This window comes from Microcebus murinus, chromosome 3, assembly GCF_040939455.1.
Source record: "Microcebus murinus isolate Inina chromosome 3, M.murinus_Inina_mat1.0, whole genome shotgun sequence".
Classification (NCBI taxonomy): Eukaryota; Metazoa; Chordata; class Mammalia; order Primates; family Cheirogaleidae; genus Microcebus; species Microcebus murinus.
The window spans coordinates 81,139,235-81,156,462 of record NC_134106.1 but is presented as its reverse complement, the minus strand read 5'-3'; the positions used below and the strand labels follow the sequence as shown (position 1 = coordinate 81,156,462).

The 17,228-nt window shown below is 43.0% G+C and overlaps 1 protein-coding gene across 4 annotated transcripts in view; it reads right to left on the bottom strand.

The window, feature by feature from the left end:
* Positions 1–309: 309 nt before the first annotated feature.
* IL18RAP (interleukin 18 receptor accessory protein) overlaps positions 310–17,228 on the bottom strand; it is a 41,234-nt gene continuing 24,315 nt past the window's right edge. For 2 of the 4 annotated variants that reach the window (XM_012740537.2, XM_076001066.1), the window contains 7 exons: positions 14,313–14,463; positions 10,340–10,405; positions 8,432–8,555; positions 6,473–6,624; positions 4,851–4,988; positions 1,890–2,063; positions 310–1,092 (listed from right to left, as the gene is read on the bottom strand). In XM_012740537.2, the coding sequence (XP_012595991.2) occupies positions 608–1,092; positions 1,890–2,063; positions 4,851–4,988; positions 6,473–6,624; positions 8,432–8,555; positions 10,340–10,405; positions 14,313–14,463 (1,290 nt within the window). In that variant the 3' untranslated portion in view covers positions 310–607. The remainder of the gene's footprint in view (positions 1,093–1,889; positions 2,064–4,850; positions 4,989–6,472; positions 6,625–8,431; positions 8,556–10,339; positions 10,406–14,312; positions 14,464–17,228) is intronic. The other 2 variants (XM_012740540.2, XM_012740539.2) reach the window with 2 other exon arrangements.

The following is a 17,228-nucleotide window of genomic DNA, read 5'->3' as shown; positions in this document are numbered from 1 at the left end:
TCTTATTTCCAGTGGTCCAGGGTGAGGCTGCATACTTTATGTCCAGAACAAAGGTCTCTGACCAACATCACAAGGAGGAACTAAGATTAACCCTATGCTTCTCCCCAAGCCTATATCCTGGCACAGACTGCATCAGCCCTTCCACCCACAGGCAGCACCTCCTGTAAGGACATAGTAGAAACTAACTACAGCCCTGTCTACTCTGTGTCCCATACGTCTCCATCTTTGACACTTACTTTTTGTGCTCCAGAGGTGATGTGAGAACATGGAATAAAAACTGCCTTCTTTACAGAAATGCTTTAGGCAGAGTTTAAATCACCCATTTCTAATAAAAATATTTATTTGACAGCAAGTGTACATAAAGTCATATGTACAATACAGGGTAGATGTGGCAGTCCATGGCCACCAGGCAGCTGCACCTGCTGATTCTGCTCAGACCACTGGGAAGGTCTCAGGCGTGTTGTGTGCTGAGTGTACACAAGGTCTAGAGGATTTACTCTCCCTTTGTCCAGTCCAGGAAATCAAAGGCTCCAAACCACAGCCTCAGTCTCGTCTCAGTGTCTCTCAGGCTTGTTTGTGGCTGTCGGAAAACTGTTTCAATTTCCTATCAGCCTGATCCGTGCTGTGTGTTCTGCCCAGCAATATCTCTGTCCCTGGGACTGGAAGGGAGGTGGCTCCACCGTTTGCTGGGCTGGGAGCTCCTCCCAGTGGCTTCTGTTTTACTGAGTCTTTCCCAGCAAGAAACCCCTGGGATAATCCTGAGCTGGTTCCACGTGAATCCTTTAGAGTTTTTCACGGGCATGTGGTAGCGCATTTCGGTCCAGAACCTGGAACTGGGAGGAACTGATTTTAAGCCTCTCCAGGTGATCGTGGGCAAAACCCTGAGAGCTTTTTTCACAAGATGAGGTAGAGACTCTGGCTCTTGGAAGCAACAGAACTTAATTAAAATGAGTTTCAGTGTTTGATCAGCCAAGGCAAGATTCACAGCTGCTTGTAGTTCGAAGACGGAGGGTCCATTGATGTAGTTGGGGCTCAAGATAAATATTCCTCTTCTACTTTTCTTAATAATGCTCACAATGTCTTCTGTGTAGACTGGAAATAAAGAATTTAAGTATTGTCAATTGAAATTGTTAAACCGTGAGTCACAATGACGTTGACTCTCCCAGATCTATCCAGAGAGTTCGTTGTAATAAGTACTCTTACATGAGGAGGAAAGGAGACATGTTTACGCTATCACTTTTGATGTATCAACTCTATCGATAATTGAAGATATACTCTAGTGTCTGGTGACCCTCAGTTTTACATTCCTCCCTTTGTGATCTGACTCCCCATATTGTCAATTCCTCTAGGAGCAAAGCACGTTGGAACTAGGTAAGTTGGAGTAACAGGGGTCCTGGAATGTCCCAGACTCTTTGGTGGGAGTATATGAGGCCAGGGAGGCCAGGACAGCCCAAGGTCTGGATGTCTCATGGTGGCCAGGACTGGGCCCAGGCCTGAGGAGCCTGCTCAAACAATGCTGAGGTTTGTGGAGGGCAGAGTCCCAGAAATCAGGGAGTGCAGGTGTGTGTGTGGGGGGGAGGGGTACCTGTTTGGGACAACAGAGACAACCTCCTGCTGCAAAGCCAGGAAAGATTTCTTTGTTTTGGAAGGTCTTCCTAGGACCCCACATTATTATTGTCTTCTGACGGTGGATTATTATTTTTTGATGACGATGGTACATGTCACTTGAATACATGTTTTTCTGTGTTGTTGCCCAAGATGTTCTAAGTTCATGAAACCTCACAAAACGATGTATATCCCAAAAGGAAGAACAACAGAAAACACTTAGAAAGAGCTTGCATTTAACTGCCCTTTTTATGCTGTATTTTTTCTTGGCATGCAAGACCTACCTCCTCCTGGGGCCACGTCTCTTTCGAGCAAACACAAGGTGTAGCCATATGTGTTTTCCAAAACCTCAGGAAACAGATTCAGGGCCAAATGTTCTTCACCCAGAGATGACGCAGCCTCACTCTCAAAAGAGCTCCATTTCGCGTAGGATATGAAAGCGTCGAATTCCTTTTTATCTGAGGAAGAGGAACGATGAAAAAAGTGAGCCATTTACAATTTTTTACTATCATGGTACACATACATGTGCTTGAAACATATGGTAAATGGATAAGAAATCAGATTTGAGAACTCACAAAATTGATTCGAAAAATTAACAGCAGCAGCTGTGTCCATTTCAAAATGGCACCACTGAGTGGTATTGACTGTCCACCCACAATCGAGTTCTAATTTATGAAGCACTCCTGCATCATCACTGAGGTTACATCAAACAGCTGTGACCTTCGATGATTAAATCTCATGTACACGGGAGTTCCTCTGAGCCTCCTTTGCATCTGCAGTGTTTCTGTCTCATTAGTTACACATCAAAGAGGAGACTGTGCTTTCAAAGCATGATAAGATCCAGTGAGCAAAATACTGCTAACACCCAACACATTGCATCCGTAGGAGAAAAAAAATACCTCCGTGGAGAGCTGATAGCTCATACACCTATGTTTGAATCCCCATATGTAAAATGAAGGTAACATTAACTCCCCAGCGGGCTGTTTTAAGGGTTGCATAAGATAACGAATGTATATGAAGTACTTAGTGTCTGGCTCATAGCCGGCACAAGATAAATGTCCATTCCCCTCCCTTCTAATGGGAAACTATATTTATAGAATTTGTTATAGGGTGTGTTAAGGATTTCATATGCCTGTGTTGACAATACTATTACAAATGCACATTGATTACTGGGACATGCTAAGGAGCTAACTGGAAGTAGAAAATTCCAGAGGTTAACACACTGGACTTCAGTTTGGAATAGGACACACGGGGTTCATATCCCAGCACTTCCCATGACCCCTGTCAAGGGTTGTTACAAAATGGTAAACAATAGCACTGGTGTCTGATGCTATTTAGCAATATTATCTGCTCAAGTTGGATCTAAAAAGAGGCCTAGGCAGATGCAAGTGCAGCTACCCAAAAGTAAGGTCCAAGAGTCAAGAGAGGAGGATGCCAAAGAGCCCGGGTGAGGTCGAGATGTTAATCTGTGGAGCACCTGATCGTGCAGGTGCGAAGGAGAAACTCGAGGGGTGCAGCTGGCAGGTAAGTGCAAGTGCTTTGCAGTGTAAATGCATCACACACCAGAGTTGCCTATATTCCTTCCATATCATGTGAAACCCCAGAAAACTATTATTTTTCTATAATTTGGAAACTAAATGTCTTTAGTCATAAAATTAGAGAGTGGAGTATTATTTGTCCTTCTCGGTCCTCCACAACTCTAACATTCTATGTCTGTTTAAAATTTTAGATATTCAGCATTAACCTCAAAGCAATCATTTTGCTGCAAAATGTCATGTTGTCCAGCAGAGAGCACTGTACCACTATGCTTAAAAACCCAGTTCTTCCTCCAGATCTGATTACTGTTTTGTCTTTGCAAAGTAGAAAGAGAAAGGACACATTGAAATCTTTCACAGTTGACTGAGTCTTCTACACAAGCTCTAGAATCTTAAGGTGAATAGCATTTCAGTAAAAGACCTATGACGTTGCCTAGGGAAACGAGTAAGACATGGATTCAATAATTTGCTCCATTTGAAAAAACTAATTTTTAAAAAAAATAAATCTTAAAAACACTTTTGGCTTAAGGATTTCTAGTATGTATTCTCAGTAATTAGTCTAAAGAAAGATATAGCTGATGCATTTCTTTACTAGCCCTTTCCCCAGGGATCTGACAGCTCCTCACTGAATTCCTAGTGTGGAGAAAGCACTAGAGTTTGGAGAGGCCTCCCAGTGAGATAAATAATTATCCATGAAATCCAGCAGAAGGGGATTGCACTCTTTGCAAGCAACAGAATCATTTACTAAAACTGTAAACATTCTAGCCTTAGAAAATTCCAGGATTAGAAAAAAATAGAAGTAGCTTTTCTATTCTAAAGAAGCAAACATTAATGAACATGATTATCCTATCTCATGGGAAAATGGACAGATACTTTATAAATAGTAATAGTATTTGCATTTTGCAGGATTTCCCACTTTGGGCAGCACTTCCACCATCCTAAAGCTTCTCATTGTACAGATGAGGCTAACGGAAGTAATAGCTGATGGGAACTCTTCAGCCAGATGACCTGGGCCTGAATCCCAAGCTCTAACGCCTTACAGTGATTCAAACTGGGGCACGTGACTTCATCTCTCTCTGCCTGGTTTAGTGGATTGCTGTGAAAATTAAAGTAGCTAATAGCCACAATGGGCATATATGCTCTAGTCCTCAAAAACTATTAACAGCAATAGCTGGCACGTGCTGAGTGCTTACTATGTGCTAGGTGCCATTCTAAACGCTTAATATGTCTTACTAATAAGTCAGTGAGCCCTCACAGCATCCTTTGTGATTGATACTATTACAGTTTTAGTTTATGAATGAGGAAACTAAGGCACAGGGTTGTTAAGTTGTTTGCACATCTTGCTTCAGGTTGGTTAGCAGAGAGATTATTCTCAAGTCCAACATGACTCACAAATAGCATTGTATGCAAGATTCCTGGCAACTGGAATGAAAAAAACCATCGTTTCTCCAGCCTTCCCCAGTGTGAAGCCACCAGACTTGGAGGAAGGTCTCAACACCTCAGGGGCGTGACTTTATCCACCAGGGAGCCCCTCTTTCTTGAGGTCCTCCCATAAGCTCTCCCCTGGCTGGCAGGAGGCACCTGAAGTTTTCTCACCTAAGATAACTCCAGGGAAACAAAGTCAAGGGGCAGTGATGGCATTTTCTATTGTCCTGCTCTAAGTCAATTACGAGAGGGCAAGGTAGAGGGTCCTTGGTGGGGTGACCTTACCCCCGAGCGTCTCGTCCTTGCTCTGGTAGGTTCGGTACAGCAGCACTATTTCAATCCAGTGCCTGTAGAGCAGCGCGCCCGCGGCCAGCATGCCCACCAGCGCCCCGACGGTGCCAAGCAGGAGGTACAGGAACAGCACTGGGGAAACACAGCGGCCGTGAGCAGGTGCGGAGGTGGCAGTCCCGGGCCGAGCCCACTCAGGCCATAGCGTGGCCCGCCCAGCACCCTCTCCTGCCCCATCGTTTTATCAAAATCACTGCCACTGGCAGCAGTTCTTTCGAACCTGGGAATGTTTTAAATCACATCTTGAAGACTATCTTCTAACAAACTCTAGATCCAGGGCAATGGGCAATTCCTGATCAGCGTGACCTGGGGAATACATTGTAGCCAGTTTATTTATTTTTCCCCTATACGCTTCCACGCAATCCATTTGCATCTCTCGCACTGCATACTGTAATACTTATTTTCGTGGATTGTCATCCCTACTAAGTTTAAACTTCCTGAGACCTGGAGTCACATGTAGCCTACCTTTGCACCCTCCCTGGTACCCAACACAGGGCTCCCCTTCACACCCCCAATGAGGGAAGCCACCTCCATAAAGTATCCACTACAGCCCAGGAGCACATTTCCGTCTGGCTTGAGCCTCACACACATTCAAACCTGCTTGCACTATAGTCAACTATTAATTGGATGAGTGAATGAATGAATGAATGATATCAACTCTCATCTGTGGGCATCTTCTTAAAGCAATGTGTAAAAGCTATTTCACACCTGGAATTTCTACTCCAGCTTTTTAAAAGGCTATGGTCTGTGACATACACATATCATTCTGAACACTGAGCACGATTACTCTTTCTTGCCTCCGTTCTCCATCCAGAACATGAATCCATCACGTTCTCTGGATTTGGAAGCCAGGAAAGGAAAATAAGAAAGGGAGCTAGGTCTTAGCACAATGCCTGCCACACAGGGCATGCCCTGTAGGTATCTGTAGAATGAATGAATGAGTGAGTGAATGAATGATTGGCTTTTCCAACACAACCCCCATATGCAGAGTATTAGTTAAGAGGACCAGTTCTGAGGCCGGGCGCGGTGGCTCACGCCTGTAATCCTAGCTCTCTGGGAGGCCGAGGCGGGCGGATTGCTTGAGGTCAGGAGTTCGAAACCAGCCTGAGCAAGAGTGAGACCCCGTCTCTACTATAAATAGAAAGAAATTAATTGGCCAACTAATATATATAGAAAAAATTAGCCGGGCATGGTGGTGCATGCCTGTAGTCCCAGCTACTTGGGAGGCTGAGGCAGGAGGATCGCTTGAGCCAGGAGTTTGAGGTTGCTGTGAGCTAGGCTGATGCCACGGCACTCACTCTAGCCTGGGCAACAAAGTGAGACTCTGTCTCAAAAAAAAAAAAAAAAAAGAGGACCAGTTCTGGACCACTAATATGCAATTTACTGTCATCTGGCTTTGTCAAGGTATCAAATGGGTTAACACAAACAAAGCACTGAGAACAATGTCTGCTTCTGGAGAATGTTAATTGCCATCATCATTACTACTATTCTTTAGGAAAGTTCCTCCCTTATTAAGTAAAAGCGGTTGCATATATTCTGGGACAAACTTCCAGGCTTACCTCCTTTCTTTTCCTTCAGTTGGATGGACTGGGTTGTGTTCCCGATGGAGTTCTGGGCAAAGCAAACAAACTTCCTGCGAAGATCACTCTGAGTAACTTCCTCCAAGATTATATCACGCTCAATGATTTCATCTTTTAGAGTGGATTTAATACTGGGAAAAGAGAGAAGAAGAAAACACCACGCCCATTTAATTACATAAAATACATCCACGTGCAGCATTTGGAACCCTTATAAACAGCCACCAGTTTGGGTTTCAGAAGAACTGTGAGATCTATAGTATAAAAAGATCCAGAAGAATGTAAGATGGTCAAAGAGGGCTCATTTTTGATTCAATTGTTGACTGTAGTAAGCATTTGCACTAAGATGTAATTTCCTTGGGGGTCTCATCTGACCTTCCTTACTCTAAGAATTCCCCATGAGAACAGATAATAACAATACTGTAAGAATAATATTAAAAATGGCTAATTCCTACTGAGGGTTTACTATGCACTGGGCACTCCTCTGAGTAGTGAATATGGACTTTCTAATCTCCTATACTCCTCACCTCCCAGGAACCTTACAGAATAATAATATGATCATCCCAACTTAGCAAGTGACATGCAAAGGCAAAGAAGGTGAGTGAGCAGCCCCGGTCACACCGCTGGGGAGTGGCAGCCTGACTCCGGGGCCTGTGCCGTTCTGCCCCATCTACGGAGTTGTGAGTCTTGGAGTTTACTCACAATTTTGCCAGTCTACAATGTGTCTTCATGTTAAGAAATCATGTTTATGGGGATAATGTTTTAGGCTGTGTTGCTCTGACTGTGATAAGCGCATCACCCCTCCTGTATCTGCCCCGTAAGTGACCTTGCACTATGGACGTTGCTATCCATGGATTATGGATGGGGCGATGGAGTCTCGCCAGGGTTAAGGGTCACATTGCTACTAGATAGAGAAGAAACTCAAACCCAAGTGTGGATGACATCAAAGTATACTCTCCTTGCCATACTCTCCTACTCCGAACTTCAATGTAATGTCAGGTTAAGATAGGCGCCAATGACTTTCCTGAACTTAGAAGTTCTCACCAAATTTTATTTTTGTTATCAAAATCTGTCCTTTATGTTTTGTAATGATGTGTACTTTTCAAAATGATGTCATATTTGTTCATTGAAATGTTCCAAAAATCCAGAGAAGGTACTTAATGCATAGACTCCTAGTTTGGGTGAGATCTTGGAAAAATGAGAGAATGTATCCTTTAGCCACATGTCTGATTGGGGATGATGGGACCCAAGCCCCTTGTCCCCTCTGGGGACTGGAGTCCAACTTTTTGAGACACTGGTTAGCTCCGAATGTCTATAGTTTTCTTTCGTATTGGTCAAAACCTCTCACCACTGATTCTGACCACTGAACTGAGTTTTGTGCTCCAGGGAGCAACAAACTGAGTCTAATTTCTCATAATACATGATAGCCCCAAGTAGGTCAAGACAGAGAGACGACTTCTCGGTCTCCTTTTCCAGGTTAAGTTGTTTCAACTGTGCCTCATTCACTTCACATATTTTTTTTTTCCAGGCTCCTTATAATAGTGCCACTTCCCTCGGACACTTTCTACACTGCTCCACGCATCCGGGACCCTGAATTCACCACGTGTTCTGAGTGGATAGCACAAGCGACATGGTAGCTGGAGCTTTCTTTCCCATTTGTCGGGCGTGCTACTTCTCTTAAAGCCTAGGCCAGTATGTCTGTCTGCTTCATAGCTTGACTTTTATAGCAGCCAAATCACACTGTTGCTACACATTGAGCTTTAACACAACTTAAATATTTCATTTCATGGCCCTTTTCACTTTGCATTTCTGTACTTTTATTTTCACCACTAATTGGTGCTGTTGGCTACACCATAGACTCTGTGTGTGTATTTTAGAAGTTTCTAAAGGTGCAAGCTTCTCCTCTGAGTTACAGGGAATAGAGTCCAAGAGTTTTCTCACCTTTTGGCCTCAGGTGCCGAGACTTCCCACTCCCGGTCAGGGTCTTTGATGTACCATCTTATCACAGGCTTAAAGACCCTTTCGAAGCCAAATCGTGCTCTGCAGCTAATGGTTAATGGCTTTCCTGAAAATGCAGAGGCCAGAGAAAACAGGAAGGCAGTGATGAGAACACTTTGGCCTGTATGGGGGAGGAAGACTTGCCCAGAAAACCATTTGCAGACGGTCAGGGTTATGGGTAGAACAGTTGTGTCAGAAATAATGAAGCACCTACATCGCTCTCACTCAGGAACACACAAAACCAGGTATCTTTGTCTTTAATGAGCGATTTTGTTATCTCAACCATGTCACGGTATGTTCCTAAAATGAAGATGAGCACGGTCGTATCACTAGAAGTCTTGATAGAGACACTAAGAAAACGAGCAGCCTCAGTGACCAGCTCTATTTTTAATAGAACCATTGAAGGACAAGGTACATCAATAGAAAGCCTTTCTCTAACCAATATTTCTATATTAAATGAAAATCATGAGGTTATTGTAGCATGTAGTTTAAAGAAAAAAAATTCTTTAGATATTCAGATGCTTTTCTGAACAATGCCCTAGGGACGAGCATGCATGTTATTAGATTTTCTTCTTTCTACCCATTTTCTCCACAAGAGTTACCCAGGTATGCTCTGACTCACACTTACTATCTAACCAGGAAACGGTTAGGAACTCCATTTGAAAAATCATCGTTGCACCTTAATGTTTTTTTAAGCAGTGATACCTTAAATTCACTAATACCATATTTAACTTGACTATTTCAAATTTATTTATTTTTTCCTCCTTTCTCCCTCCTTCCATTCTTATGATGTTGCCCATATGGCTACTGCAATTTCTGTAATCAAGATAGGCCACTACTGCCACCTACTGATCTTACACCATAATATATACTTCTACATTTATTTCTATAAAAATAAATCTTTTATTAGCAGGTAAAAGAATACTTATTTAAGTGAAACAGCTGGCAATTGGTTTTAAATAGAGCAATTCTTATTTGGCTGTGTGGAAAGATATAGATGTTATTGAAAGTGATAGAATAAAAGGAGACCACAGGGAAGTCACTTTCCCCTCTGCCCAGCAGAAGACACTATTTTGGAATGCAAATTGTTTAAGCAGAGCTTGTAGTATTCCACTGCAATGCTTTTAAAGGCCAGACCAAACATCATAGTTGTAAGGGTTAATGCTACTCAAGTTGGTACATTTACAGATGTACTCAACGGACCTAGCCAGTATACATAACCAACCATCTGTTCCCGTAGAGAGTTAAGAAAGAATCTAAATTCTATCAGTCACATCCAATGCACCAGCCACTTAGCATACATTGTCCCATTGTTTCTCAATACAACCTTGTAAGATCAGTGTTTTGATACTTATTTGCAGATTGATTGATTTTTTTGAGACAGAGTCTCACTCTACTGTCCAGGCTAGAGTGCCGTGGCGTCAGCCTAGCTCACAGCAACCTCAGACTCCTTGGCTCAAGCAATCCTTCTGCCTCAGCCTCCCGAGTAGCTGGGACTACAGGCATGCGCCATCATGCCTGGCTAATTTTTTCTATATATTTGTAGTTGGCCAATTAATTTCTTTCTATTTTTAGAAGAAACGGGGTCTCGCTCTCACTCAGGCTGGTCTCGAACTCCTGAGCTCAAGCAATCCTCCCTTCTCGGCCTCCCAGAGTTTATTTGCAGATTTAAAGACTGAGGTTTAGAAGGATTAAGTAAACATGCAAGGTCACAAAACTAGTCAGAGGCTGAGTCAAGATTCACACCCAGTTCTGTTTTTGACTGGAAAGGCTGATGCTCTCTTCCTTATATCACACTTAGACCTGCTCTCAGACGCACATGTCATTGGAGGATGATAAAGCCCAGCTTACCAAGTTCTACTTCCAGTGTGTCCTGGATGGGATCCAGAATGTCTGGCTTGAGATTAGTGTCTTTCACTAAAAGATGAGAATAAAAATCATTATTTGCATGGAGAAATCTGAAGGCCAGCTTGCTGAAGATGTGAGTGTGTGGCCACAGTTTGATCTAAATGTTTTGGATCTCCCCCTTCAAAGTTCCTCCACAAGTCGAGGAACTCAAGTTTCCATGTGATAAGCTTGTCCCCAGAATGGCTGTGACATCAGGTTTCAGGTGTTAGTAAAACGCCGGTCCTTGATTAATCTGTATTTGCCTGGGTGCCTTTTCTTCCTCACCAACCCTGCTAATCCCTTGAAGACTTGAGTCCCCATCCTGGTCTTCTCCTCCAAGGTTTCTTTTTTGATGCTATCTGGCTGAGCAATCCAACAGAAAGAAGACTCCACCTGAGAAACTGTACAAGTCAAGTAGATCTGAGCCTGCCCCCTCCATCCTTAAACTCCTGGTTTGTTTCAAAATAAAAGAGAGTGCAGCTCTTAGTAATAATCTTATCCTTTAGCTTCCTGCCACAAACTTTCAATTTGCGTCCACTGTCAAACTTCCTCCTGAAGGTGTCCCATCTCCTGATAAAGGAAAATCAGGGCTTTTATTCTCGATGTTATCCACTCTTACCTCTCAGGGACCTTACTTCAGTTATACCATCTCTGTCCTGTGTCTTTATCTCACTCTTTCTCTTTCTTTCTTTCTCTCTCCTTCCCATCAGGATTTACCCATGCTCAGTATGCTCAGTCTCATTGTCTTAAAACAGAGAAAACAGCCTCTTCCTCCCATCCCTGCCTTACCCATTCTCCTTCTTTCCCAGCCAAATTCTTAAACAGAGTCCTCTGTGCTCATTTCCTCCATCCCCTCATCTGCCATGGAGTCTTATTTCTGTTGCAATCATTCCACTCAAACTGCTTTGGCCTAAGTCACCAGTGACACCCTTGAGCCTAAATTCACTGGGCACAATTGAGTGTTTAATCTACTTTACCTCTCAACAGCATCGGCACTGTTGGCCATGCCCTCTTTGAGACCCTTTCTCCTTTTCCAACCTGCGTTCCTGTCCTCTCCTTCAACTTCTGCACTCACTTCTCTGTGTCCTTGTGGGCACCCCTTCCTCTGAGCCTCTTTTGCATGTCAGTTCTCTTCTCAGTGCTCTTTCACTCTTCCTGCTTCCCCCAGGGAGTGCAGGTCACTCCTCCCTATGAAGGGCCATAGTGCCTGCGATTTTCTCTGTCTGCATCATCAATTTCACTTCCTCCCCTGCTCTTCTCCCCCTCCTTCCCCTGGCATAAACTGGCCGATGTGCATCCTCATACGCATGCCCTGGTTCATTGGGGATCTTCCTCCTCTCCCCAACCTTTCCAAGTGTTGGAGTATTCCAGGGCCCTGTGATAGACCCTCCTCTCTCTATCCCCCTTTCTAGGCAATCCCATTCAGTTCCTTGGCTGTAGGTATCTTGGAAAAGTTGGCCATTCTCACATTCACATCTGCAGCCCGAGCTTCTGTAGGCTGGTTTATCCAAATACCCACCTGTCATCATGAGTTGGATGACTACAAGACCTTCCAAGCATCATACTTAATCTCCTCTAAACCCTGTTTTTCTTTAGCATTTTCAGTCTTATTAAATGGTGCCAACATTCACCAACTTGCCTGGGCCAGAAAACTGAAACATCCTTGATTTCTTTCTTTCTCCTATTTTCTACACAAAATCCATCGTCATGTTCTGTTGACTCACTCATCCAGGCCCTTCTCATTACCTCTGCTGAGTCTACTCACAGAGCACCCCGAGGCATCTTTTGAGGACAGGACCCACACCTGCTGCACCCCAGCCCTGTGCTCTGTCGGCCTCTGCACTCACAGACTCCATACCTTGCAGGCAGTTGGCCTACTTGCCCAACTCAAAACCTGGCTCTCACCCTTGGTTCCTCCTTCCCTCTTCCCACTCCCAACCACTCAATGCTTCAGATTTGCCTACGAACTTCACCTCGTCTTCCACCACTCCCCAGTTCAGGTCCCCTCAGCAATTGTCTGCTTGACCTCAGCAACCTGCTGACTCCTCTCCCTGCCTCCATTCTTGCTCTTCAAATCCACTTTCTGCACAGCAGACAGAATGATCTACCTCAAATACAAATCTTTTGCAACACTCTCCCACTTGAAACCCTCAGTGTCACCCCATTGTTCCTGGGATAAAATCCAAACTTATTAGAACAGTGTGAGGTCAGTCCCTTTCTACAGCCTCCCCCTCAGCTGACCTTCCTGCTCCTTCTGGGTGTACCATGTCCTCCTTCGTCTACTGCCCAACAGCTGTGCTGCTTCCTCCGCCTGGAATGGCAGTGTCCACCTTCACTGAGCTAGCTCTTCTCACCTGGCCTGGGTGGGCTTCCCCAGGTGTGGGTCCGGTGGGCCTCCCATATGCCCACTGCTCCCCTTTCTGTCACCACCCTGTATTGTGGTAGCCTACTTCCCACCTGTCTGCTCCCCAAATGGTAAGTTCTCAGAGGCCAGATAAAGAGCTCAGGTGCCCGTTCTTATACCCTTAGCTCCAAGCCTGACACGTATTAGATGTACGGTAAATATTTGTGTGGGAAAGAATAAATGTAAGAATGAATGCATCGATGAGGAAGACAGGAATGATGACAGAGAAGGCTTTATCGAAATAGATGCAATAGATGGGGCAAAGTGTCCTTTGAAGGAGAGAAAAGCAGATTATGCCACTGAGAATCTGAAGGGCTGAGTGATGGCTGAGTAAAAGAACAATTACACATCACTTGGAAGGGGAAAGCAGTGTGCAAGTGGCAGATTCACATCTAACTTCTCTTTCAAGGAGAAATCTAATATATATGAAATCTAAAATAAAATAAAATAAACCCAATCTGAAGTACTAGAGGGTGCCAGGGCCAGGAGGTAGGCAGGGGTGTTTAACTTGGTCATCGGTGCTCCATGTGGTTTGTATGTTACAATAAAAGAGGAGATAAAATTGATTAGTATCTTTACTAAGAGCTAAGTCAACCACTCTGTAGGTCTTTGATACAAAGCATGAATGACTGGCTTTGTGATGTTTTGACTCTGTAAGCCATGGATAAATTAATGACATCATGTAGTTTATTCATGCTGATACTTGTAGAACAACCTAAGGGCAAAAATAGATAAGACACAGAGAGAAATATCCAATGTTCCAATAGACATATGACAAGGCGTTTAACCGATTATTAGGGCAGTGTAAATTGGGAGAAAAAAAAAAAAAGAAATCCCATGTAATGCCAATCAAAAAGTCTGATAACACCAAATACCATTTGGGAGTAACAGGAATCTGTTGGTTACTGATAAGGGTGTAAATTGGCAAAATGATAACTCAGTATGATGCCATGTGCTTGTGACACAAAACACATTCCATAACAAAACAATATTTTATGAATAGATACATACATATGTAGAAAAAGCATAAATACACAAATGGGAAGGACCTTAACGACAAGATGTGACTATACTGGTGCAGAAAGGGCAAGGGGAGGGATGGGGCATAGACCTCCGGCTACATCTGCAATGTTTTGTTTCTTTATGGAACAGACAAAAAACGAGATTTTAAGCACATGGAAAAACATCAACGTGGTTAAACCTGGTGATAGGTACATGGATGTCACTTAATATTTCTGTGTGTGAAATATATTTAATGCATTTTTAATTTATTGCAAAAGCAAATCAGAGATCAATGCATGCACAACCCAACCTGTGACAGCTTGAACATGGTTCAGAACCAAGCCTTCCCTGGGGGATGGGAACTGGGTCAGTGGGAAAACTGATGTTTGCCCACATTCAAGGCTTTTCATGACTGCAAATATACGACTATCCTTTTTTTTTTTTTTTTTTTTAACTAAGCCAAAGGAAGATAATCTTAATTTGGCCAATTGGGGTTAAGATCTCAAATCTTGAGACAAAAATCTCACTTACCAATGGTTTTCACTTGAACAACAGCTCTGACTGTCCATGAACTTGTGTTATCCGACTGGGTGTAATCACATACATATGTACCCTGGTGAAAGTCATAAACTCCAAACACTACCATTGGGTTGCTCCTTTGTTGAGAGAGAAGTTTTCCATTCTAATCCAAAAGATAAGAAAATTAAACAACTTTCTTTAACCAGAGAGTTTTTATTGAAGAAAAATTTTATGAATCCTACCTATAGAAAAACTTTACAAACTTGAACCACGGAGGAGGAAAATAAGTCTGAGAAAAGGGAATCCCATAAGCTATGAAGAAATTGTATTAAAAAACTATATTTGTAAGATTCTTATATGAAAAAAGAGGTATTTTCTTTTTGCTTTCTTTCATTTTTTTTTTCCTAGAGAGGGTCTTGCTCTTTCATCTGAGCTAGAGTGCAGTGGCATCACCATAGCTCACAGCAACCTCAAGTTCCGGGACTCAAGTGATCCTCCTGCCTCAGCCTCTCAAGTAGCTGGGACTACAGCCACACACCACCAAATCTAGCTAATTTTTAAAAATTTTTTGTAGACATAGGGTTTTGCTATATTGCCCAGACTGGTATCAAACACCTGGCTTCAAGTGATCCTCCTATCTCTGCCTCCCAAAGTGCTAGGACTATAAGAGTGAGACACCATGAACGGCCAAGGGGCATTTTCTAACACAATTACATTATATGTAGAAATAAGAGAGGCAAACCTGATAAGCCCACAAAGAGCTACTTAGCCTAGTATTTCTCAGAGCCTGGCTCAGGTCCCTGAGAATATTCTAGAAAGCTTGTTGTGTTCTAAGGGCTGATACCTAAATGAATTAAAAAAAAAAACTCGGTCATGTAAACAACCCAAGTGCCCGTCAACTCATGAGTGGATAATTAAAATTTGGTATATGCTCACAATGGAATATTACTCAATTCTAAGAAACGACAGTCAGCCAGCACCGTTTATGCTATCCTGGATTAAGCTTAAGCCCGTTATCCAAAGTGAGGCGAAACAAGATCTGGAAAATGGGCTCCACATCTACTTGCCATCAAATTGGTACTGACTGACTAAAACTATGGTGCTCAAATGGTGGTAGTGTACACCAGGGATTCGGGGGTGGGGGAGACCCACATCTTAGGGATGTGGCGAGCATTGTGGAGAGGAAGAGAATACCTCTAACCTTTCTTACGGAGAGGCAAAGATATAGAATGTAACAAAAATGTCAAAAAAAAAACCAAACACTTTTATCGGGTGGTGGGCAAGTGGGAGGGGGGAGGAGGGGAAGGGTGTATACTTACATAACAGGTGCTGTGCGCACCACCTGGGGGTTGGACACACTTGAAGCTCTGGCACGGGGGGGGGGCAGGGGCAATATATGTAACCCTAACAATATTTGTACCCCCATAATATGATGAAATAAAAGGAGGGGAAAAAACAAAAAAACGAAGTGTGTGTGTATATATGTATATATTTTTTTCTGGAAATTGACAGATTGCCCCTGTCAATAAATAGGTACACATAAATAGTACAAAAAATGACTAAAGACTGAGAAACAATTATTTAGCTCACAGTGGACCTGAAGTTAAGGAAGAACTCAATGTAATTATTGATCTATCTCTCCTGCACTTAGAATCTATCAGTGGCTCCCTGATATCTTTTGAAGAAATTCTAAAATTCTTTATGGTCTGGTCTTGCCAGTCCTTCCTGGTCTCCTTTCCTGGTACTGCCCATCTACCCACTTGCCATTCCCTAAATAACCAAGTTCTTTCCTGATCCCTCAACTTGCACATGTCTCCCACCACGTTTTTCCCACTGGGTAGGCTGCTGCTCAGTCTACAGCTCCAACTCCAAAAGTAGCTCCTAAGGTGATAAGTCATCATGCATCTCCCAGCAGAATTGGTCATGTCAAGCTCCCAGAGTAGTGAGCACAAACCATTATTGTGCATATAGCCCTTTAGTAGTAATTATGTGTTTATGTATCTCCTTCCCCATGGTTATTGAGAGCAGCCTTGGTGCCAAGGCATCTAGCTGGTCCCAGACACACAGAGAGGAATAAACATGGGTCCCTTCTCTCAGCAAGCTTTCAGTCTAAGAATGCAGGCCCTGAGTAGTAAGCCGTCCTATGGTACCATGCACAGAGTGAGCAAGGAGCATGCAGGTGGCCCTATCTCAGCTCACACGATGCAGGGATGCTCCCTTATGGCTAAGCAGAGCCTTGAAAAATATGTAGGAATCAATTGATTGAAAGGAAGGACCATTTTAGGAATATTTGCAGCAAAGCATGTAGTCAGGAAGCAAGGCCAAGGTGAAAGGGCTGATGACCAAAGATGTGTTTGACTTTTGTGTCTCCAATATTTATCAAGTGGGACAGCAATAGTAAGCTCTTTGAAAATGATGAATGATTACATGAATGTATAATTGGAAAAAAAAGGTTTTCGAGCAGGAGAGTCACATGATCAGACATTTTAGAGAAATGACTGACAGCTGGTATGGAAATTCTTGTAAGCTTAAGTGAAGACTGGCATAGTCACCTTTGTGTCAGCATGGGCTAGGACATAGTACAGACTCAATAGATATCTGTTGAATGATTACCGCTGTGCCAGTAATCATGTAGCCCCTGCGCTCCACATATAATAATGTCCTATGGTACATAAGCTTCCAATTTCCAACTGAGAGTGCTAGGAGCATATCTCTTACCATCATAGTTGAAAGAAAAGAGATAAACAAAAAAATAAAATAATAAGAGTCTGTTATCTTATATAGATTACAAAATTCTTTCTCATATATTACTGCATATGATCGTACAAAGGATTATCTGTCTTGTTTTTTATGGATTCTCTTTCTTCCATTTTACAGATGAGAAAACAGAGGTTCTAGAATTTGAGTGGTTTTTCTTTGTATGACAAA